The sequence below is a fragment of the Rhincodon typus genome, chromosome 30 (assembly GCF_021869965.1).
Source record: "Rhincodon typus isolate 14 chromosome 30, sRhiTyp1.1, whole genome shotgun sequence".
Taxonomy (NCBI): domain Eukaryota; kingdom Metazoa; phylum Chordata; class Chondrichthyes; order Orectolobiformes; family Rhincodontidae; genus Rhincodon; species Rhincodon typus.
Window position 1 is genome coordinate 569,219 of NC_063361.1, and position 23,350 is coordinate 592,568.

The 23,350-nt window shown below is 44.1% G+C and overlaps 1 protein-coding gene across 1 annotated transcript in view; it reads left to right on the top strand.

Moving 5' to 3' along the window:
* Nucleotides 1-15,282, top strand: part of LOC109923728 (aquaporin FA-CHIP-like) — a 43,884-nt gene extending 28,602 nt beyond the window's left edge. Inside the window, exon 4 of the mRNA XM_048614690.1 lies at nucleotides 14,542-15,282. Within this exon, the coding sequence (XP_048470647.1) occupies nucleotides 14,542-14,697 (156 nt within the window). The 3' untranslated portion in view covers nucleotides 14,698-15,282. The remainder of the gene's footprint in view (nucleotides 1-14,541) is intronic.
* Nucleotides 15,283-23,350: the final 8,068 nt, after the last annotated feature.

Consider the following 23,350-nt stretch of genomic DNA (forward strand, 5'->3'; position numbering starts at 1 on the left):
CTGGCAGTGACCTTTGCTCTGGACAATTACTCTTGCTCCCCGTCATAAAATGCCATCCTCAACGGCGATCTGGTCTTACCAGGTCCAGAAATGTTTCAAGTTTGGTGGTGATTGCCCTTTTGTTTGCTCCATCACCACCAGCTATTTTAGTTTTGCCAGGATTGTATCTTTTTGCATCCACAGTCTGATATTGTCAGCTGTGACTGGAAGGGTGTCCAGAAAGTTTAAACCAGAATGGACTGTTCTAATGGCGCACTACCGGTGGTTGTATCTGACAGCAGAAGGTGGCTCAAGGCATCTGCATTTGCTACTTGGCCTCCTGGATGTTATTCAAACTTTGTATGCATGAGAATGAGAGCCCACTGCTGAATTCAAACTGAAGCTATGGGTGGCAAGGCCTCATCCCCTTTAACAGAGCACAAAACTTGCTAGGGTTACTTAATGTTCCAAATTTACATCCATAAACATGGATGGTGGAACTTTCTCACACCAAATATGACTGCCAAATCTTCCTTCTCTATCTGACCATATGTGTGCTCTGCATCAGCCAAAGACGAGGAAGCATCTGCCATTAGGCATTTCTCTCCCTTGGGCCATCTGTGAGCCAATGCTACCTGATACCTTATGAGGATGCATCGCAGGTCAGCACCACATCTCGTTTGGGATCATAGTGTGACAAAACCTCAGGGGATGATAGCTACCTCTTCACTTTCCCAAAGGCTACATCTTGGCTATAAGACCATTTCCAAGGCTGACCCTTTTTCAATAGCAGCTGTTTGGGGGTGGGGGTGGGGGCAGGATGGAGGCCTGGTTATGTATGAATTCTCTGTAATAGTTCACCAATCCAAAGAAAGGCTTAAGCTCTGGTACGGATGTGGAGCTGGGGTACATTTGATTGCCCTCACTTTATCTTCCAACAGGTGTAACCCTGGTCTTGTCAACTCTGTATCCCAGGTATGTCAATGGGTTGCCCAGAACATGTTTTTCCATTCAAAGGCATACACCTGCCATGGAGAAATATCTAAAGGCCATGTCCAAATTCTCTAAATGCGCTTTTTGGTCTTCCTTGTTATTAGCATGCCATCCAGGTTAATGGCAACCTAGGGTAGACTTGTAAAATATTCTCCATTGTCCACTGAAAAAAGGCACAGACTGGCAATACTCCAAATGGGGCAGTTTCGTATATTGGTACTGACCCTTATGGGTATTCATTGTAGCATACTTCTGGGAATCCTCATTTAACCACAACTGCAAGTACACATGGCCATGTCCAGCTTTGTGAAGGACAGCCCAGTGAGTCCTCTATGCGGGAGAATCAGTATTTATCAAGCTGCGAGGAGTGGTTTACCATTTATTTAAAAATCCCCCACTCCCTCACCATGCTGAACTAATACACTGCGCTTCACAATTGGTACAGCCAGTGCTGTCCATTCCTCAAACTGTACTGGTTTGATGGTTCCTTTGCTTTCCAAGCTCCTTACTTTTGCCTTTACTTTTGCACATAGTGCAAATGGCACTGGGTGGGATTGCAGAATCATGGAACTGCTTCATAGTCAATATGGTCAGTGGATGAATAAAGATGTTAAGGTTCTAGTCAAGAATGAAAAAGAATCATATATGAGATATAAACAACTATGTTAAGTATGCTTGACAAGTATAAAGAGTGTAGGGCATTCTTAAGAGGGAGATCAGGAAGGCAGAGAGAGGATATGAGACTGCCTTGGCAAATAATGTTAAGGATAATCCAAAGAGATTCTAAAGGAAAATTAAGACCGAGAGAGTAGGGCCCTTTAAAAATTAAAGAGGTCAGTTTGTGTTGAACCTGAGGAGAAGGGAGATATATTAAATGAATATTTTCCATCAGTTGTTACTGTGGAGAAAGAAATGGAGGCTACAGCGCTCAGGGAAATAAATAGTGATGTTTTGAAAACAGTTCATATTACCAAAAAGGAAGTGCTGGAGGTCTTAGAAAATATGAAGGTTGATAAATCTCTGGAACCTGATCTAGTGTATCCTAGGACTTTGTGGGAAGTTGGGGAGGAAATTGCGGCACCCCTTGCAGAAATATTTGTATCATCTATAAATACAGGTGAATGGCTAATGTTGAGCTGAATGACTGGAGGGTAGCTAAAGTTGAGCCTTTGTTTAAAAAGGGATGTAAGAAGAAACTTGGGCCCTACAGACCTGTGAGTCTGACTTTGGTAGTGGGTAAGTTGTTGGAAGTGATTCTGAATGATAGAATTTATATACATTTGGAGTAGCAAGGAATAATTAGGGATAGTCAGCATGGTTTTATGTGAAGAAAATCATGTCTCTCAAAGTTGATTGAGTTTTTTGAAGAAGTAACCAAGAAGATTGATGAGAGCAGAGTGGTAGATGTTGTTTACTTAGACTTTACTAAAGACTTCAACAAGGTTCCACTTGGTAGACTGATCAGTAAAGTGAGAACACATGGGATTCATGAAGTGGAGGTGCCGGTGTTGGACTGGGGTAGACAAGGTCAAAAATCACATGACATGATGTTATGGTCCAACAAGTTTATTTGAAAACACAAGATTTTGGAGCTCTACACCTTGCTCAGGTGTAGTGTGAAAGAGAAGGCATAGCAACACAGAATTTATAAGCAGAAAGGTAACAGCCCTAAAAATGGCTCGCTGACTACCTCCTGTTGAATCTTTAATCAGTTAGAAAGGAGATGCAGGTTTCTATTGATTAAAATGCAAATCCCAGATTTTCTTTCAAGTCATTGCTCTGAGATAATTAAAGGTTTTATCAGTGTATGCAAGAGTTGACATCTCAGGTCAGGCAATGCATTTTAGGTGTGAGGTCTTGTTTACAATCTGTCTGTGTTTTAACCTGGAGTCAGGCTGTTTTTTTTTAAACCCATGGGGATTGACAGGATGCAGAGCTGGGCAAAGAAGTGGCAGATGGAATTCAACCCAGAAAAGTGTGAAGTGATTCATTTTGGAAGGTCAAATTTGAATGCAGAATACAGGGTTAATGGCAGGATTCTCGGCAGTGTGGAGGGATCTTGGGGTCCATGTCCATCGATCCCTCAAAGTTGCTACCCAAGTTGATTGGGTTGTAAAGAAGGCATATGGCTTGTTGGCTTTCATTGGCAGGGGAATTGCGTTTAAGGTCTGTGAGGTTATGCTGCAGCTCTATAAAACCCTGGTTAGACCACACTTGGAATATTGTGTTCAGTTCTGGTCACCTCATTATAGGAAAGATGTGGAAGCTTTAGAGAGGGTGCAGAGGAGATTTACCAGAATGCTGCCTGGAATGGAGGGCAGGTCTTATGAGTGGATAGCCAGAGACTTTTTCCCAGAGTGGAAATGACTATTACGAGGAGGCATAATTTTAAGGTGATTGGAGGAAGGTATAGGGGAGATGACAGAGGTAGGTTCTTCACACAGAGAGTGGTGGGCATGTGGAATGCGCTGCTGGCAGTGGAAGTGGAGTCAGATACTTTAGAGACATTTAAGCGACTCTTGGATAGGCACATGGAGGATAGTAAAATGTAGGGTATGCAGGGTAGATTGATCTTAGAGTAGAATAATAGGTTGGCACAACATGGTGGGCCAAAGGGCCTGTACTGTGTTGTACTGTTCTATGTTCTTTGTTCAAATAGAATGTATCTGCAAATGAACATCTTGGATGAAAAAATTCACCCCATAGATTAATATATATGTGTGTGAGAGAAATTGTGTGTGTGTGTGTGTGTGTGTGTGTGTGTGTGTGTGTGTGTGTTTGTTTAAGTGGGTTTGTGTGAGAGAGTATATAGTGTGCTGGGTCATCTGTAGCATGACGTGAACCTAAGATATTGGTTGATGTCATCCCCATGGGTATAGAGCTTTGCTATCAACCTCTGCTTGGCGACTCTGTGTTGTTGTGTATCCCAAAGTCTGCCTAGGAGGATGTGTACCTGAAGATCGGAGGCTGAATGTCCTTGACCACTGGAGTGCTCCCCCAGTGGGAGGGAACACCCTTGCCTGGCAACTGTTGCACGGTGTCCGTTTATCCGTTGTTGTAGCGTCCGCACTGTCTCATCAATATTCCATGCCTCGGGGCATCCTTGCCTGCAGCGTATGAGATAGACAACATTGGCCAAGTCACATGAGTATCTGCTATGTGGTGGGTGGTGCTCCCATGTGTGATGGTGGTTATCTGTGTTGATGATCTGGTATGCCTTGCAGAGGTTGCCATGCCAGGGTTGTATAGTGTTGTGGTCAACGTTGTCCTGAAGGCATGGTGGTTTGCTGTGAACAATGGTCAGTTTTAAGGTTTGGTGGTTGGTTGAAGGTGAGAAATGGAGGCGTAGGGAAGATCTTGGTGAGCTGCTCATCATCATCATCGATAATGTGTTGAAGGCTGTGAAGAGCATGGTGTAGTTTCTCTGCTCTGAGGAACTACTGGATGATGAAGGGTACTATATCGGTTGTATCCCATGTCTGTCTTCTGAGGAGGTCATTACAGGTTTTTGCTGTGGTATGTCAGAATATCGAATCCCGTTTTTATGAGGGCATCCTTCAACAGCTTCAGGTGTCTGTTGCGTTCCCCCTCATCTGAGTAGATCCTGTGTATGCGTAGGGGATGTAGGGGATGGCTTTTTTATGTTTCAGGTGGAAGCTAGAGAAATGTAGCATTGTGAGGTTATCCATGGGCTTGTAGTAGAGAGAGGTACTGAGGTGTCTGTCCTTGATGGAGATGCGTGTGTCCAAGAATGAGACTTATTCTAAAGAATAGTCCACTGTGAGTCTGATGGGATGAAACTTGTTGATATCACTATGTATTTGTTTCAGTGATTCCTTGCCATGAGTCCAAAGGAAGAAAATGTTGTCAATGTATCTGCTGTATAGCGTTGGTTGGAGGTTCTGTGCAGCAAAGAAGTCTTGTTCGAACATGTGCATGAAAATGTTGAAGTGGGGAGCAAATCTGGTCCCCATGGCTGTTCCAAGTGTCTGGATGAAGAACTGGTTGTCGAAGGTGAAGCTGTTGTAGTCGAGGATGAAGTGGATGAATTGTAGGATGGCATCTGGAAGTTGGCAGTTGGTGGTATTGAATACTGACGCTGTTGCAGCGATGCTGTCGTCATGGGGGATGCTAGTGTAGAGTGCCAAAACGTCTATTGCAACAAGGAATGTTCCAGGTTTGACTGGTCTGTGGGTGTTAAGTTTCTGTAGGAAACCTCTAGTGTCACAACAGAAGCTGGTGGGTTCCCTGTACAATGGGTTTCAAGATGCCCTCAACAAAGCCAGAGAGTTTCTCACACAGGATCCCTTTGCCTGATACAATGTGACGTCCAGGTGTGTTGGCTTTGTGAATCTTCAGAAGGCAGTAGAAGTCCCCTATGCGAGAAGTATGTGGGAAGAAAATGCATAGGGTACTCTGAAGAACTGGATCAAAGATCTTGATCAGTCTGTTGAGTTCATGGGTATGTTCTCTGGTTGGATCAGCAGATAATAGTTTATACTGTTCCTGGTTGTTGAGTTGTCTGTATACTTCTCTGCAGTAGTCCGTTCTATTCTGTATGACGATGGCTCCTCCTTTGTCTGCTGGTTTGCTGACAATGTTGCGACTGATCTTGCGGGCAGGGATGGCATTGCGTTGTGCCTGGGTGATGTTTTGCACTACCTTTTCAGCGCGGCTGATGAATCTGGCGTTGACGTATCTCCTGACGGTTTAAGCATACATGTTGAGCCTAGGGCAGCAGCCTTCTGGAGGGGTCCAATTCGACTTCTCCTTTGATCGCTCCACCATAGATCTCTCTGTCGACTGTTCCAGTTCACTGGTTATGTCATTGGACTCGCTGTTGACATAGAATTCATAGAAGAATCATAGAATCCCTACAGTGTGGAAACAGGCCCTTCGGCCCAACAAGACCACACCGACCCATCCCCCTTCAGCCCACCTAAGCTCCACATCCCTGAACGCTACGGGCAATTTAGCATGGCTAATCCACCTAGCCTGCACATCTTTGGACTGTGGGAGGAAACCGGAGTACCCGGAGGAAACCCACGCAGACACGGGGAGAATGTGCAAACTCCACGCAGACAGTTGCCCAAGGGTGGAATCGAACTCAGGTCCCCGGTGCTGTAAGGCTGCAGTGCTAACCACTGAGCCACCGTGCTGCCCTTAACATCTTGGGGTTTGTGGAGGAATTCCCGCAGTCTAAGTCGCCTGATGAATTCCTCCGCGTCTGCCACAAGACCAATGCAGTCCATTTTGGTTGTGGGACAGAAATTGAGCATGGGATTCAGTATGAATTTGCCACTTGGATACAAAAGTGGCTTAACGGCAGGAAACAGAGTGATGGTGTAGATTTTTTGGGGCTGGAGGCCTGTGACCAGTGGTGTTCCACAGGGATCTGCACTGGGTCCACTTTTATTTGTCATGTATGCAAATGATTTTGAAGAGACTATAGAAAGCATGGTTAGTAGGTTTGCGGATGACACCAAGATTGGTGGTATAGTAGTCAGTGAAGAAGGTTATCTAAGATTACAAAGAGATCTTGATCATTTGGGTCAATGGGCTAAAGAGTGGCAGATAGAGTTTAATTTGGATAAATGCAAAGTATTGCATTTTGGTAAGACAAACAAAAGCAAGACTTATACAACTAAAAGTAGGGCTTTGGGTAGTGTTGTATGCCAGTGAGACCTAGTGGTTCAGGTACAAAATTCTTTGAAGTTTGGTGCCTTGATTGTTCAGACCTTTGAGTCTAAGAGTTGGGACATTATGTTGAGGTTGTACAGTTCTAGTCTGCTGGTTATAGGAAGGACATTATTAACCTGGAGAGGGTTCAGAAGAGATTTACCAGGTTGTTACCAGCCATGGAATGTTTGAGATATAAAAATAAACTGGAAAGGCTGGGACATTTTGCCCTGGAGCGTAGGAGGTTGAGAGGTGACCTTATTATGCTTTATAAAAATAATAAGGTGCATAGATAAGGTGAATGGCCGGTATCTTTTTCCTAGGGTGGGAAATTTCAAGACTAAGGGACATATTTTTAATATGAGAGAAGAAAGATTTCAAAAAGATGAGGGCAATTTATTTGGACATAAAGGTTTGTGTATGGAATGAACTTCCAGAGGAAATGGTGGATGCGGGTACAACATTTAAAAGACATTCAGATAAGTACATGAATAAGAAATGTTTGGAGGGATAAGGGCCAGGAGCAGGTAGGTGGGACTAGTTTACTTTGGGTTTATGGTCAGCATGGACTAGTTGGGCCGAAGGGTCTGTTTCCGTGCTGTATGACTCTGACTCTATGCAAGATGGCCTTGGCTCCTTAGATAGTCCTAGACCTTCCTGAGAAACATTCGTGCATTTAATTAGGACTTCACTCAGCCAGCCATTTTCTAAATGAGAAATGTTGAGCCAATCAAGGTGAATCTTTCTCGACAAATTTCACCCCAGCAGCAAAACCCCAAAACAAAGCCAAGCCTCGGTAAATGGTTAGCGTTTTCTTCAGGATTTGGGCCAGTAAGCCATTGTAGTTGCTGCCGAAATGTGGATTTGAGACAGCAAGGATCCCACTAAGCCTGAATTGAGTTAGAAAACTGATAGGCCTGTATCCAGGAGAGTGCACACCATGGAAATTCCACCTACATCTGGTTTGGAACAGTTAAATCACTTAGCAATATTCAAATCAGAACCAATCAAATTTCTGATGAAGGGTCTAGGCCCGAAACGTCAGTCTTCCTGCTCCTATGATGCTGCTTGGTCTGCTGTGTTCATCCAGCTCTGCACCTTGTTGTCTCAATCAAATTAAATGTCTGATTAAATGGTCACATGGTTCTAATCCAGGTCGATACCAGTGTGGATGTTTCAAGTGATCGCAGAACCAGTCTTTAACAAAATTTGCTCTGGACTCCAACACTGAAGTTAGCACAAGACTTCGGCTCGACTGAGAACCTGTACTGGGGAACTTCAGTTCTGGTCTCTTAGAAGAAGCAGCTGGTTCAGTTACCACTGATTTTAGTAAAAGGCTCGGGCCCAGGCTTGATGGGTCAAAATTGGTGGAGAAAGATTCACCTTGACTAGCTCAACACTTTTCAATTAGAAAATGGGTGCCTAGTTGAAGTCCTAATTAAATACCCTGACATTTATCAGGAAGGTTAGGGGAACTACCGAAGGAGCCAAGGCCACCTTGCATGTTGACGAGGAAGCAATTCCCCAATTCTGCAAGGCCCACCCTTATGCGAAAAAATAGAGACAGAAATCAGAAGGCTGGAAAGTGAAGGAATCATCAAACCAGTCCAGTTTGCAGAATGGGGAGCACCGGTCGTACTGATTATAGAGTTGACAAGACCGGATTACACCGTTTGGAATTTAAAGTAAGGGCAAGCAAAGGTACCCCGGCTCCCACATCTTTACTGGAGCTTAGGTCTTTCCTTGGGCTGGTGAATTATTATGGAAAGTACATGTATAATCTGGTTTCCATCCTGGCAGTTTTGCATCTACTCTTATTTAACAGTCAACCTTAGAAATGAAAACCGAAAGAACTGCGGATGCTGTGAATCAGGAACAAAAACAAAGTTGCTGGAAAAGCCCAGCAGGTCAGGCAGCATCTGTGAGGGAAAAAACAGAGTTAACGTTTCAGGTCCGATGACCCTTCCTCAGAACTCAACATTGGAAATGGTTGCATGGTGAAGACATAGCCTTCAGGAAAGTGAAAAAGCAAGATTTGGTTCTGACATGCAATGCCTCCCTATACAGCATCAGCATAATGTTAGCTCATAAGTGGCCCAATGGAATGGAATGCCCAATAACGTATACATCCAGAACTTTGGCTAACGTAGAGGGTGACTACGCCCAGAGAGAAACAGAAGGTTTGGCAGTTATATTTGGAGTCAGGATGTTCCACCAATATCTTTATAGATGTAAATTTGTAATATAAACTGACCACAAACCTCTGCTAGGTATCCTTAAAGAGAACAAGGCAGTGCTGCCCATAGCTTCAGGCTGAATTCAGCAGTGGGCTCTAATACTAAGTGGAACACTATCTAGGAAGCTAAATAGGAAATGAGGATGCATTGAGCCGCCTTCTACTGACAGATACACCACTGGTGGTACAGCCATCGGAAGAATCATAATTGTTTTATATTTTCTGGAAACACTTCCAGTCGTAGCTGACAATATCAGACCTTGGATGCAGAAAGATCCAGTCCTGGCAAAACTGAAACATCAGATGGTGATGGGGAAAAATAAACATTACAACCAGAATTGAAACCTTTCTGGAGAGACCAGATCACTGTTGAGGAAGGCATATTATTAATGGGGAGCAATAGTGATTGCCCCAAGCAAAGGTCACTGCCAGATACTGGCTGAACTCCAGGGGTTTCCAAAATGAAGATGTTGATGAGAAGTTATGTCTGGTGGCCAGGACTGAACACAAACATAGCCTCATTGGTGGGGCAGTGCCCAGAGTGCCAACAAGGACAAAACTTACCACGAGCAGCTACCCCGCAGTTGGAAGAATGGCCAAGTAAACCCTGGATTCGGTTACACGTCAACTATGCAAGCCCTTTCATGGGCTCAATGTTCTTAGTCATTGTGTTTTATGTTCAAACAGGACAGGAGCAAAACATGCCTGGCTCCTCAGAACATCCAGCAAGGCTGTCAGAACCTGTGGCTTTTCCCCCTTCACTTAGCATCGAAAAACCTCTGAGGAAGGGACTGACAGGGCAGATGTCGCAGCCTCAATGCCATTACTGCCTGAAGAAGACGAATTTTGGCCAAGACACTCCAGGTGCAAGAGGTGGGCTATGCTCTGGTATATGCTGCCAATATCCGTCACAATCGGAGGAACCAGACCTGGTGCAAAACGCCCCAGGAGAAAATACAAGAAAAAGAATGGGCCTAAGTCTCAGGGCTTAGAGGAGGAGGGATGTAGTGACTGCAGTGAGATCAGTCTGGTGGACCTCATGGAATAATGCCTCTATATTAATATTATTAATCCAATAATCGAATCAACAAGTTTGTTTTTGCTTGATCTCCTTTCTCAGCAAAACATTATTCACTGTATCGTTCATTCAGGTGGTAAACATTATGCCTCTGTCTTGTTGATTTGACCTCCACTGCTCTAAATTATGAATTGCTATACTCTAATGACAATGCTGTGCCTGTTGCTCCAGGTATTATAGGAGTCACTAAATGTGATCCTACTTGTTGGTGATGTTTTGGTCTTTCACTTTTTGTTGGTGATGCTGTTCGTGTTTGGTCATTTATTTGTGATGTTGCTGGTGTTGATTGCTTTTCTGCTTTTCCAGCTCTTGTGTAAATAGAATATGGATTCAACATCATCACCTCATCACTACAATATTTAAGGGGATATGGATTTATATCCCATTTACTTAGGTTTCAGTTTTGATAATATGAATTGTTGGGGTCTCAGCATCATAACAATTTTTGCCAAGTTTCAGGTTTTCATGATTGGATCTTGTGGATGCACAGTTTGTTCTTTCAACAACTCCAGCAGGCATTGAGCATGTCAACGAAATGGTTCACTTCCTTCTAACTGTACATCAGTGAATTGTATTCTTACATCTCCCTGGTCGTTAGGCTTAGGTTTAGGTTATATTCTTCCTTGACAGAGTTGGCTTGTCTTTTTTTACATTCAATTGCTCTGTAAATGGTTTTTATTAAGCCTCGAGGGGTGTAATAAGTTGACAATAAGTCATGGTGTAGGTCTTTCTTTATTCTTGACAGTTCATGAGAGTTCTTTTGACCACCTGGATGTGCTTTTCTATAAACCTGTATCCCTAAGGATCATGTGGTGTTGAACCCAGAAATTGATCTCTGAAAGTTCCATTATCCATTATTTTAGGAATTTCTTCAACAGAACAGAATTGCTGACCTTTTGATCCTGGCTCTTGAATCTTTCACTTTTTAGATAAATGGAAACTTTCATTTTATAAGCTGCACTTGCAAGATGCCGTTCTTCACCAACCGAGTATGAATCAGCCTCTACAGTGTACCACGTTCTGGGCAACCCTTTAACTATCCTCTTCTCTTCCTGCTTTGTATTGTACATTTCTGCATGTACTACATGTCAGCAGCATCCTTCTGATGTCTTTAAGAATACCTATCCCAGTTACAATTGACACTGAGTGTTTACACTTCTCCATTCTCATGTGGCCTTAATGAAACTTCTAGAGAAGTTCTCCCTGCATCATTAAATTCTATTATACCAATTCTTGTCTTTGCTTACAGGCTTTTAATCTGTTTTATATTACAACTTTTTTAAATGTCTAAAACAATAAAATGTCTAATTTTATATTACAACAATACTGTAGTATTTTAATCCTTTTAGATTTAAAACTCCCCCTCCATGAGTCTGCCCATGCCTATTGTCATGCCGATGCTAATCCCACTATTGATTTTCCGTTTCGGAAGTTGCCGTTGTACACAGACCTTGGAGGCTGGCGCAGAAGTAAACAAAGTAGAGGGCACCTAGCTCTTGGTCTTATCGCAGTCTTCTAACTATTGTCTTCAGTCAGATTAAGTATTCTAAATCTTTTTCATAGCACTTTTGTCAATTCAAATCTGCTCTGTGACGTCCCTGATGCTGTGGCTTTGATTTAACTTAAGTTACTGGCCGTTGATGTCATTACTATAGCCATGCTGTGTCGTGTGCACTCATTATGACTATGATGCTCACTGTGGACAACGATTGCTTCTTTTTTTCTCTCTATCGTTTTCAGGCTGGTCATTTTCTTTGTTAATTTCAGATGTTATCCCCTTGCCCAAAAGGATCTTTAATTTTATTCCATGAGCTCTGAAATGGTTGCTTCCCAGACAAGCCTCAAACTGGGACTGACACTACAGATCCTTCTTTTCTAAGAATTCTATATCTGCCATGTGCGACTAGGCTTTTACTCTAGTCCTAGCCCACACTGGCTTTCCTGCAACTCTTACCAGGTCTACGGTGAAAGTTGGAGCCTGGACCACAGCTTTTGACCTGCTGCTCCGTCCATAGGTTCTGATAACTGCTTCTCTGGTCAACCACTTGGAACTGCTGACTGACTAAGTATTCTTAAACTGGTAATGTCCTTAAAGTGATAAACTCACTTGTCTTCTAAAAATTTATCTCCTGAATGGAGACTGAATGAATTTCTTTCACCATTGTTGACATATCTAAGCAAAAATCCTACCATTGATCACCCTATTGTATATCTCTGAAACCAATTACTTGCCATGACAAATGGGGTACAACCCTAAAACACAAGGCCAGCTATTCCTGGGGCTCATTACAAATGTTGGATATTATAAAAGTACACAACACTGCCCAATTTTCCTGTCTTTTTGACTCAGTTCACAGAAGGCACTTTACAAGAACAACTAATTATTGCAAATAAATAGGTTCTAGTTATGGGATAAACAATTATGAAGTGTTGATAATACAATGTTACTACTGAAAAATAAAGTGTGGTGCAGTGTTCCCTCTAAGCTGTATGGTGTGCAGCCACTCCAAGGTTTCTCCAAGGTTCCATGCATGCCAGTCAGCTGCAGCCTACTTTCAGAAGTTGCGGCTGTGCACAGACCTCACAGGGCCACGCACCAAAAAACCAATTAGACGAACTATTGATATGATGGGCAGAGGGTAAGTCTGGAAGGGTAGTTCGATTGTCCCTGTTCACAGGGTTTGCTGACATGATCCTTTACTTGATGAGTTGTTGCTTCTTGACCTTCCTTCTCCAGGTAGTTCTGCTTATGTAAGGGTTTAGTGTTAGGGTTAGGTAAGGTACAGAGGGTTGGTTCACACTTATGGCAACTGCTGAGGGAAAAATAAAGTGGCTTTCTTCATCCTTATCAGGGATATGCAGGAATGTAGAGTTCAGGTTAAAATCAGATCAGTCATGATCTTATTGAAGGGCCAAGTGGCCTACTCTTGTTCCTCATCATATGTGGTTTTTCCTGCAGAAGAAGGAGACCACTCCTGCCCTTGTGGAATTTCAATTGATTCTCCCAAGCATTCACACCCCCAAGCTGTTCAGTTACCAGCCAAAGCAGAAGACTTTTGTCGTCAAGAACTTGTCACTAGTCCACAGAACAATCAGTTACTTGTTGCTAAAATTCCATTCAGTTTCCCCCTGGCTCCAACTAGTCTGTAACTAAGCTTGCTCTATCTACTACTTGAGCAAGCAGCTGAGGAAACAGCACACACAATGAGCATGAGGTTACTTGCTTTTAGAAAGTGTGAAAATCCTTTGATAATCCTTGATGTTTAACCAGCCTGTCCCAATTTCAGTCCATAACCAACAATTCATAAAAAAAAATGTGGCCTTTACACATTGACAGATGCTAGTTGTGATAGAGCACTGCCACAATGCTCCTTTCTATACTGGGTCTAAGGGCTTGTTTGGTTAATATTGATGAAGTGTGAATCGCTAATGAGTCTCAACGTGAAGGTACACTTGTCTTAATAACAGGATGTAGTTTGGTGCATGATAGCAACTGATACAAGTCACATGGTTTGCTTAAAAAGAACAATGGAGTCTATGAACTGCCAGGGATGACGTATCTGACTCCATCAGGTTCTCAACTAGACTCCCCGATTCTCCACTCAAGATGCTGTAATATGGTGGAGCCTAATACATCTCGAAAATTAACCTTTTCAGAACCTAAAATACACCACCATACTCCCACACACATTTACTTTTTCTCAGTAGATACCAAACAGGCTTTGGAACATTTAAAAACCGAAAGAACTGTGGATGCTATGACTCGGGAACAAAAACTAAGTTGCTGGAAAAGCCCAGCAGGTCTGGCAGCATCTGTGAAGGAAAAAACAGAGTTAAATGTTTTGGGTCCCAGGACCCTTCCTCATAACATTTAAACTTTGTTTACTTACTAGAATATTGTAGCTACATCATAAAAAGGGCGTGTGGCTTCTGTGAAGATTCTCGACAAAGTGCAACATTCACATGAGCATCAATGACTATTCAGATGGATCCTGCATTGGATGTCACGCCCAAAAAATGGGGAAAAAACTTTTTGTTTGATTGGAAGATTTGGGCTCCGATTTCCACATGGCAATCTGCACCTGATTTACCTGATTTAATCTGATTTACCAGAACTGTATGCAGTTTTTTATTTTGGAAACAGCCCCTTTGGCGCAACAAGTCCAAACCAAACCTCACAGCATCCCACCCAGACCTGTCCCCTTGTAATCCACCTAATCTACACATCCCTGAACGCAATGGGCAATTTAGCATAGCCAATCCACCCTAACCTACATATCTTTGGACTGTGGGAGGAAACCAGAGCACCCGGAGGAAACCCACAAGAACACGGGGAGAATGTGCAAACTCCACACAGACAGTCGCCGGAGGGTGGAATCAAACCCGGGTCCCTGGTGCTGTGAGGCAGCAGCGCTAACCACTGAGCCACCGTGCCGCCCCAAACAATTAAACAACTGCAGCTCTGCGCACAAAAGATTGTTAACATCAGGATGTTTGATTTATCTTTTAACACCTACCAGCTCAGATCACAGGCTGCAGCTTCAGAAATTAAATTGCATCTGTTGTGTTGTTGCAGATTTTTTGGGTGGGACCCATGCTCGGAGGAGTCTTGGCTGTGATCGTGTACAACTTATTGTTGAGGCCAAAGAGGATCAGGTGCAGAGACTGTCTGAAATCACTGAGTACTGAGCACAAGGGGGAATTCACCATGGAGTCAAAACCCTCAACATAAAGCTTGTTAACAGAGCTGCTGCACTGCAAACCAACCACGTGGCTATAACTACATTGCCTGATGGCAATATCATATGTAAACCTTAGCATCTTTTCCACATCATTACATTGTTAAAACCAGTCACTTATGTAAATAAATATCAGGTCTTTGATGTTCTATGTTGTACATATCAATTTAAGTATTGATGAAAAAAGGTGCATTTTGTCAAAGGTTCTTTTCTCTCATACCAATCAGGACAATTTGTGAAAAATACAAATTAAAAAGGAAATATTTATACTTAATGACTGGTGATTGGTTGCCAAATGGACCCTAGATGGTAAAGGCCTTGCTGTGGACAATGCACCAGTTAATGATGGCTGGTAGTTAATTGCCAATTGCATGTTGACTCTGATTTGGCAAGGCATTTTTTACTGAGAAAGGAATCAGAAAATGGCTGTTACCTATTTTGTTGAGTGGAAACAGGTGCATGTTCTTCCATCTGCAAACAACAGGGCCTTGTGTATTACAAATATCTTGACAGATCAGCCTGCCTTGTTTAAAATGTAAACAAATTTTGACAGTTAACTGCCAGTCATCATATCTCTCATACAGTATAAATGTTTTTTTCCATTTACTTCTGTTTGTCTTGCGAATGTTATAATGAGTGCAAAATCTTTGACAAAATCTGTCTTTTCTCACGAGTACTCAAGTTCTTTACTATCAAACAACTATTTATACTTAATAAAAATAGAAATTGCTGGAAAAGCTCAGCAGGTCTGGCAGCATCTGTGGAGAGAAATCAGAGTTAATGTTTTGGGTTGAGTGACCCTTCCTCAGAAATTCCATCAATTCAAAGGAAGAGTCACTGGGCCCAAAATGTTAACTCTGATTTCTGTCCACAGATGCTGCCAGACCTGCGAGCTTTTCCATCAATTTCTGTTTTTGTTTCTGATTTACAGCATCCACAGTTCTTTCAGTTTTTGCTTATACTTAAATTGTATTCAAGTAAGTGATGTTTCTCTGCTGTGTTTAGCAAATGCGGTGGTGGTGGTAGAGACAGAGATATATTGCAGTAACATTCTGATATTTCATAATATCATGACGTGAAATAGAATCTCGGTCACAGGAGTTCAATAATTCTTCAATGTTCAATAATTCAATCCAATCAGCAATTGATCCAAGCAGTTCGTTGGCCATTAACTAATGGGATCTCTTCAAATGTAACCTTAAGTTTGAGGGGTAGTAGGAACTGCTGATGCTGGAGAATCTGAGACAACAAGGTGTAGAGCTGGATGAACACAACGGTCCAAGCAGCATCAGAGGAGCAGGAAAGCTGACGTTTCAGGTCCAAAACCAGCCCAGCTCGTACCCGCCTCCCTAACCTATCCTCCCACCTATCCACCCTTCCCACCTCAAGCCCCACCCCCATCTCCTACCTATTAGACTCATCCCACCTCCTTGACCTGTCCGTCCTCCCTGGACTGACCTATCCCCTCCCTAACCCCCCACCTACACTCACCTTTATTGGCTCCAACCCCACCTCCTTGAACTGTCTGTCTCCTCTCCACCTATCTTCTCCTTTATCCATCTTCTTTCCGCCTCCCCCTTTCCCCCTATTTATTTCAGAATCCCCTTCCCCCTCCCCCATTTATGAAGAAGGGTCCAGACCCGAAACGTCAGCTTTCCTGTTCCTCTGATGCTGCTTGGCCCGCTGTGTGCATCCAGCTCTACACCCCAACCTTAAGTTTACCTGGACCATCTCTGACACCTCTCTCCTCTTCCTGGACCTCTCTGTCTCCATATCGGGCAATCACCTAAAAACCGATATTCATTTCAAGCCCACCGACTCGCACAGCTACCTAGGATACTCCTCCTCCCACCCACCTTCCTGCAAAAATGCTATCCCCTATTCCCAATTCCTTCGCCTCCGCCGCATCTGCTCCCAGGATGAGGCATTCCACTCCCGTACATCTCAGTTGTCCTCGTTTTTCAAGGACCGTAACTTCCCCCCTCGGTGGTCGAGAATGCCCTCAACCGTGTCTCCCACATCTCCTGCACTTCATCCCTCACACCCCGTCCACGCAATAAGAACCAAAAAAGAATCCCCCTCGTCCTCACGTACCACCCCACCAACCTCCGGATCCAACCCATCATCCTCCGACACTTCCGCCATCTGCAATCCGACCCCACCACCAAAGATATCTTTCCCTCCCCACCCTTATCTGCTTTCTGGAGGGACAACTCTCTCCGTGACTCCCTTATCCGCTCCACACTCCCCTCCAGCTCCACCACACCTGGCACTTTTCCCTGCAACCGCAGGAAGTGCTACACCTGCCCCCATACCTCCTCCCTCACCCCCATCCCAGGCCCCAAGAAGACTTTCCACATCAAGCAGATGTTCACCTGCACATCTGCCAATGTGGTATACTGCATCCGCTGTACCCGGTGTGGCTTCCTCTACATCGGGGAAACCAAGCGGAGACTCGGGGACCGCTTTGCAGAACACTTACGCTCGGTTCGCAACAAACAACTGCACCTCCCGGTCGCGAACCATTTCAACTCCCCCTCCCATTCCTCAGACGACATGTCCATCCTGGGCCTCCTGCAGTGCCACAACGATGCCACCCGAAGGTTGCAGGAACAGCAACTCATATTCCGCTTGGGAACCCTGCAGCCCAATGGTATCAATGTGGATTTCACAAGTTTCAAAATCTCCCCTCCCCCTACCGCATCCCAAAACCAGTCCAGCTCGTCCCTGCCTCCCTAACCTGTTGTTCCTCCCACCTATCCCCTCCTCCCACCTCAAGCCGCACCCCCATCTCCTACCGACTAACCTCATCCCGCCCCCTTGACCTGTCCGTCCTCCCTGGACTGACCTATCCCCTTCCTAACTCCCTACCTACACTCACCTTTACTGGCTCCATCCCCGCCTGTTCGACCTGTTTGTTTCCTCTCCACCGATCCTCTCCTCTATCCATCTTCTATCCGCCTCCCACTCTCTCCCTATTTATTTCAGAACCCCCTTCCCCTCCCCCTTTTCTGATGAAGGGTCTAGGCCCGAAACGTCAGCCTCTCTGCTCCTATGATGCTGCTTGGCCTGCTGTGTTCATCCAGCCCTGCACCTTGTTGTCAGGTTCCCTACCCCTGGCTTTCTTCCCATTGACTAAACCAAAGCTACATCAGCAATTTGCTTGCAGTTCTTTCAATGTAAGATTCAATATTCACTGAATGTCTCTGCTCAGCTTGCAAACATGAATCTGAGTATCCAGTCTCTTGCCACTTTAATTCTTTGCCCGCTAACACTCTGGCCTCTCTGTCCTCAACCTGCTGCACTGTACAAATGAAGTTCAAAAAGGGCTTAAGGAACAGCAGTTCATCTTTCAATTCAGAATTTTACAACCTTCCAGACTCAATATGGAATTCAACAATTTCAGATTTTAAACACTGGACACGTTTTTTTTCAGATGACAGCAGCTGTTATTGATGATTCTGTTGTTTTATTTATACCTCCTCCGGACTCATTCTTTGCATCTTGTCTGGTCCCATTGTCTCTTTTTCCTTTAGACTGTCATCTTTTTTGTCATTGACTCCCTTGTACATTCTACCCTATCAGTGATGTCTCATTTTAACCTGCCTCCAGATCACGCTCCTTCCCTGCATTTGATTAAAACCTGTTACATTCAAATTTCTACCATTTCTGCTGAAAATTTAGCCCATTTCTCTCTCCAGGCATTGCCAGACCTACTGGAATTTTCTATTTTAATTTCAGATTTTCAGCATTCATTGTAATAAGCATAAAAGCCTTGCTGCATGTGAGTCCTCCTAAACCTGTAATATGTGATTGAGAGAGAATGTGACCCTTGTTCCCATTCCCAATTGTTAACTGCTCACCTTTTGACAAAGGTGATGTTTGACAGCTTCCCTGTTCCTAGTTGCTACCCACTGATCAAGAAAGGCTGAAAGAATATTAACCTTGATTTTTGATCCTTAACCATTGAACCTAAGATACAAATGATGGACTATCAGTCTGGGTACCTGCCCCTGGTATTGAAAAAGTGAATATCACCCCTGAAGCCCGATGCTGCACAATTCCCACTGAAAATTCACGAGCGGGTCTATCAGACAACATGCCTGAATATCCTTGGAGGCTTTCACCATTTCCAGCTTTTCTTTTACCATTTAAAAAGTACATTGCTGTATAGGTTTTGTCAAAAGTTCTTCTAAAACTCTTTCATGGGATAAGGTGTCACAGGCTGAGCCAGAATTTGTTGCACATCCCTAACTGCCCTTGAACTGAGTGCCTTATGGGGCCACTTGTGCTGATATTATGCCTTTAAGAGGTTAATTTTGTCCTTTTTTTATGAAGAAAGGTTGAGAGAGAGAGGTACAAGCAGTCTACTCAGAGATACTAGAGTAAACAGTTTGTGAGGCCTTGGGATTTTTTTCCTCAGGTCAGAACAACAGAATCAGCCTGAATGGGTGGGGTCAAGCTCCCACAGAGCCAGGAATTTTAGTTTCAGTTTCAGTAGTAGCTGCTGGGTTCTTGAAACTGATATGGATGCCTGTTTCCCTCTCTTGATTACAGCTAAAAGCTGGGAGTACTCTTCCTGCTGCTGGAATAGTATGTGAGACAATCTGTTTGCTGAATTTGCCTTTGCCAAAGGTATGTTTATGACTCCAAGCTCATAGTCTCCCAACCCCGCTCAGCTCACTTCTATCTCCTTCCCAAAATCCACAAACAGGACAGTCCAAACAGACTGATTGTTTCTGCCTGCTCCTGCGCCACAGAACTTACGTCTTCCTACATTGACATGATTGTTTTTCTTCCCTTGTCCTGTCCCTTCCAGCTTACATCCGTGATTGCTCTGCCACTTTACGTCAGTTTCAGAATTCCCAGTTTGCGGGATCCAGCCTCCTCCTCGTTACATGAAATCCCTTTATATGTCCATCCCCCATCAGGATGGTCACAAGGCTCTCCACTTTTTCCTGGGAAAAAGGCATGGACTGGCCCCATCCACCACCACCCTCCTCCACCTTTTCCTCAGTCTGAACTCTTTTAACTCCTCTCACTTTGTTCAGGCCAGAAGGGTGGCCATGGGTACCTGCATGGGCCCCAGTTATGACTGTCTCTTTCTGGGTATGTGAAACATTCCTTGTTTCAGGCCTATTCCACACCCCACCCACAATTCTTTCTCTGGTATATTGATAGTATCATCGGTGCTGTGTCCCTCTCTCATCCGGAATTGGAAACGTTTATCAATTTCGCCTCCAGGAGGAAGTTTTGGTTATCCTAAATTGCATTAAGGTAGACAAGTCCCTAGGGCCAGATGGGATCTATCCCAGGTTAATGCGAGAGGCAAGAGAAGAAATAGCTGGGGCATTAGCAAATATCTTCACATCGTCTTTGACCATAGGCGAAGTTCCAAAGGACTGGAGATTAGCCAATGTTGTTCCCTTGTTTAAGAAAGGAAGCAGGGATAATCAAGGAAATTATAGGCCGGTGAGCCTGACATCTGTGGTGGGGAAGGTCTTGGAGAAGATACTGAGGGACAAAATATATGCACATTTGGAAAGAAATAGAGTGATTAGTGACAGGCAGAATGGTTTTGTACAGGGAAGGTCATGTCTCACCAACCTAATTGAATTTTTTGAAGAGGTAACAAAGATAATTGATGAGGAAAGGGCTGTGGTTGTAGTTTATATGGACTTTAGTAAGGCATTTGATAAATTCCCACATGGCAGATTAGTATGAAGACTAAAATCACATGGGATTTGGAGTGGTCTGGCTAGATGGATATATAACTGTCTTGGTCATAGAAGGCAGAGGGTAGCAGCGGAAGGGTGTTTTTCAGAATGGAGACCGGTAACTAATGGTGTTCCACAGGGATCAATCTTAGGTCCTTTGTTGTTTGTAGTATATATAAATGATCTGGAGGAAAGTGTGGGTGGTCTGCTTAGTAAGTTTGCAGATGATACGAAGATTGGTGGAGTTGCTGAATGTGCTGACAATTGTGAAAGGATACAACAGGATATAGATAGATTGGTAGCTTGGCCACAGAAATGGCAGATGGAGCTTAATCCAGACAAATGTGAGGTGATATATTTTGGAGGATCAAATTTAGGTGTGAATTATACTGTAAATGGCAGAACCATTAGAAACATTAACATACAGATGGATCTGGATGTGCAGGTCCACAGTTCCCTGAAAGTGGCAACACAGGTGGCCAAGGTGATTAAGAAGGCATATGGCATGCTTGCCTTCATCAGCGGGGGCATGGAGTACATGAGTTGGCAAACCCCATGTTGCAGCTATATAAAACCTGTGTTAGGCCGCATTTGGAGAATTGTGTGCAATTTTGGTCGCCACATTACCAGAAGGACATGGAAGCTTTGGAAAGAGTGCAGAGAAAGTTCACCAGGATGTTGCCCAGTCTCAAGGTCATTGGCTATGAGTAAAGGTTAAAAAGACTAGGATTGTTTTCACTGGAAACTGAAATCTGAGTTCTGAGGAAGTGTCAGCGGACCTGAAATGTTAACTCTGATTTTTCTTCACAGATGCTGCCAGACCTGCTGAGCTTTTCCAGCAACTTTTGTTTTTATTCCTGATTTACAGCATCCGCAGTTCGTTTGGTTTTTAGAAAGTTTAAGGGAGATGTCGGAGGGAGATTTTTCACACAGAGAATGGTAGAAGCCTGGAACGCACTGCCAGAAGAGGTGGCGGAAGTGGGCATGTTGGCAACATTTAAGAGGCATCTGGATGGTTACATGAATAGGGAGGGAATAGAGGGATACGGACTGAATAAAGGCAGAAGGATTGGTTTTTAAATTAGTTACAGCATGAGGATCGGCACAGGCTTGGAGGGCCGAAGGGCCTGTTCCTGTGCGGTACTTCTGTTTTGTTCTTTTCAGTCATTTATTCTTCAATTTCCACCCTGCTCTCACCTTCACCTGGTCCATCTCTGACTCCTCCCTTCCCTTCCTCAACATCTGTGTTTCCACTTCTGGGGATAGACTGGCCACCAATATCCACTACAAAGCAACCTACTCCCACAGTTACCTTGACTATACATCCTCACACCTTGCTTCCTGTAAAGAGTCTATTCCATTCTCCAGTTCATCCATCTCTGTTGCATCTGTTCCGCTGATCCCAAGTTCGACAAGGGAGCCTCCAAAATGTCTACCTTCTTCATCAACTGAGGAGTCCCCAGTGCCATAGTTGACAGGCACTCAGCCGAGTCTGACCAATCTCCCACACTTCAGCCCTCACCCCCAAACTTCCCTCCCCCATCAGCGATAGGTTTCCCCTCATCCTTACCTACCATCCCATCAGCATCCACATCCAGAGGATTATTCGCCACCATTTCTGCACCTCCAGCAAGAGGCCACCACCAGATACATATTCCCCTCCCCTGTCAACCTTCCACAAGGAGCGCTGTCCCCAAGACAACCTGGTCCACTCCTCCTCTACTCCCAACAACTCCCCCAACAGACCCACAGCACCTCCCCCTGCAACTTGCCTATTCACTTCCTCCCTCCTCAGTATCCAAGGATTCAAATGTACCTTCCAGGTGAAGTAGCACAGTACCTGCACTTCACTCAACCTAGTTTACTGCATTCGCTGCTCACAATGTGCTCTCTGCATTGATTTGATTTGATTTGATTTATTGTAGTCACATGTACTTAACTACAGTGAAAAGCCTTTGATTTACAAGCAGTACAGGCAGATGATAGCAAACGAGGACACAGAGATCAAAGGGTGCTTAGACAGAGCAAGGTATAAAGGTTACAACTGCATAGGAGATGCACAAAGCAAGATCAACATTATTTGAAGTTAAAGTGTCCATTTAGCAATCTAATAACAGCAAGGAAGAAGCTGTTCTTGAACCTATTGGTGTGTGTGTTCAAGCTTCTGTATCTTCTGTCTGATGGAAGAGGTTGTAGGAGAGCATTACCGGGGTGGGGAGGGGTTTTGATGATGTTGGCAGTCTTTCTACAGCAATGAGAAGTGTAAATGGAGTCTGTAATTGGGTGATTGGCTTCTGTGATGGCCTGGGCTGTGCACACAAGTTTCTGTAGTTTCTTACAGTCCTGGCAGAGTAGTTGCCATACTAGGCCGTTATGGACCTGGATTGGATGCTTTCGATGGTGCATCTGTAAAAGTTGGTGAGGGTCCTTATGGACATGCCAAATTTCCAAATCTGCCTGAGGAAGAAGAGGCGTTGTTGTGCCTTCTTGATTGTTATATCTTCATGGGAAGTCCAAGACAGGTGGTCAATTATTGTCACTCCTAGGAACTTAACGCTCTCAACTGTAACCACCTCAGCTCCATTGATGTAGATGGGGGCGTGTCCTCCTCCTTTCATCCTGAAATCAATGATCGGTTCTTTAGTTTTGCTGACATTAAGAGAGAGGTTGTTATCATTGTACCACAATGGCAAGCCCTCTATCTCCTTCTGGTATTCTTACTTAGCATTGTTTGCTCTCTGTCCTACCATGGTGGTGTCATTAGCAAACCTGTAGATGGCATTTGTTCGGAATTTGCCGACAAAGTCGTAAATGTACAGGGAGTACAATAGGGGGCTGAGAATGCATACTTGGGGGTCTCCAGTGTTGAGGGTTATCGTGGAGGAGATGCAGTTGTCTATCCTCACTGATTGCAGTCTGTGAGTCAGGA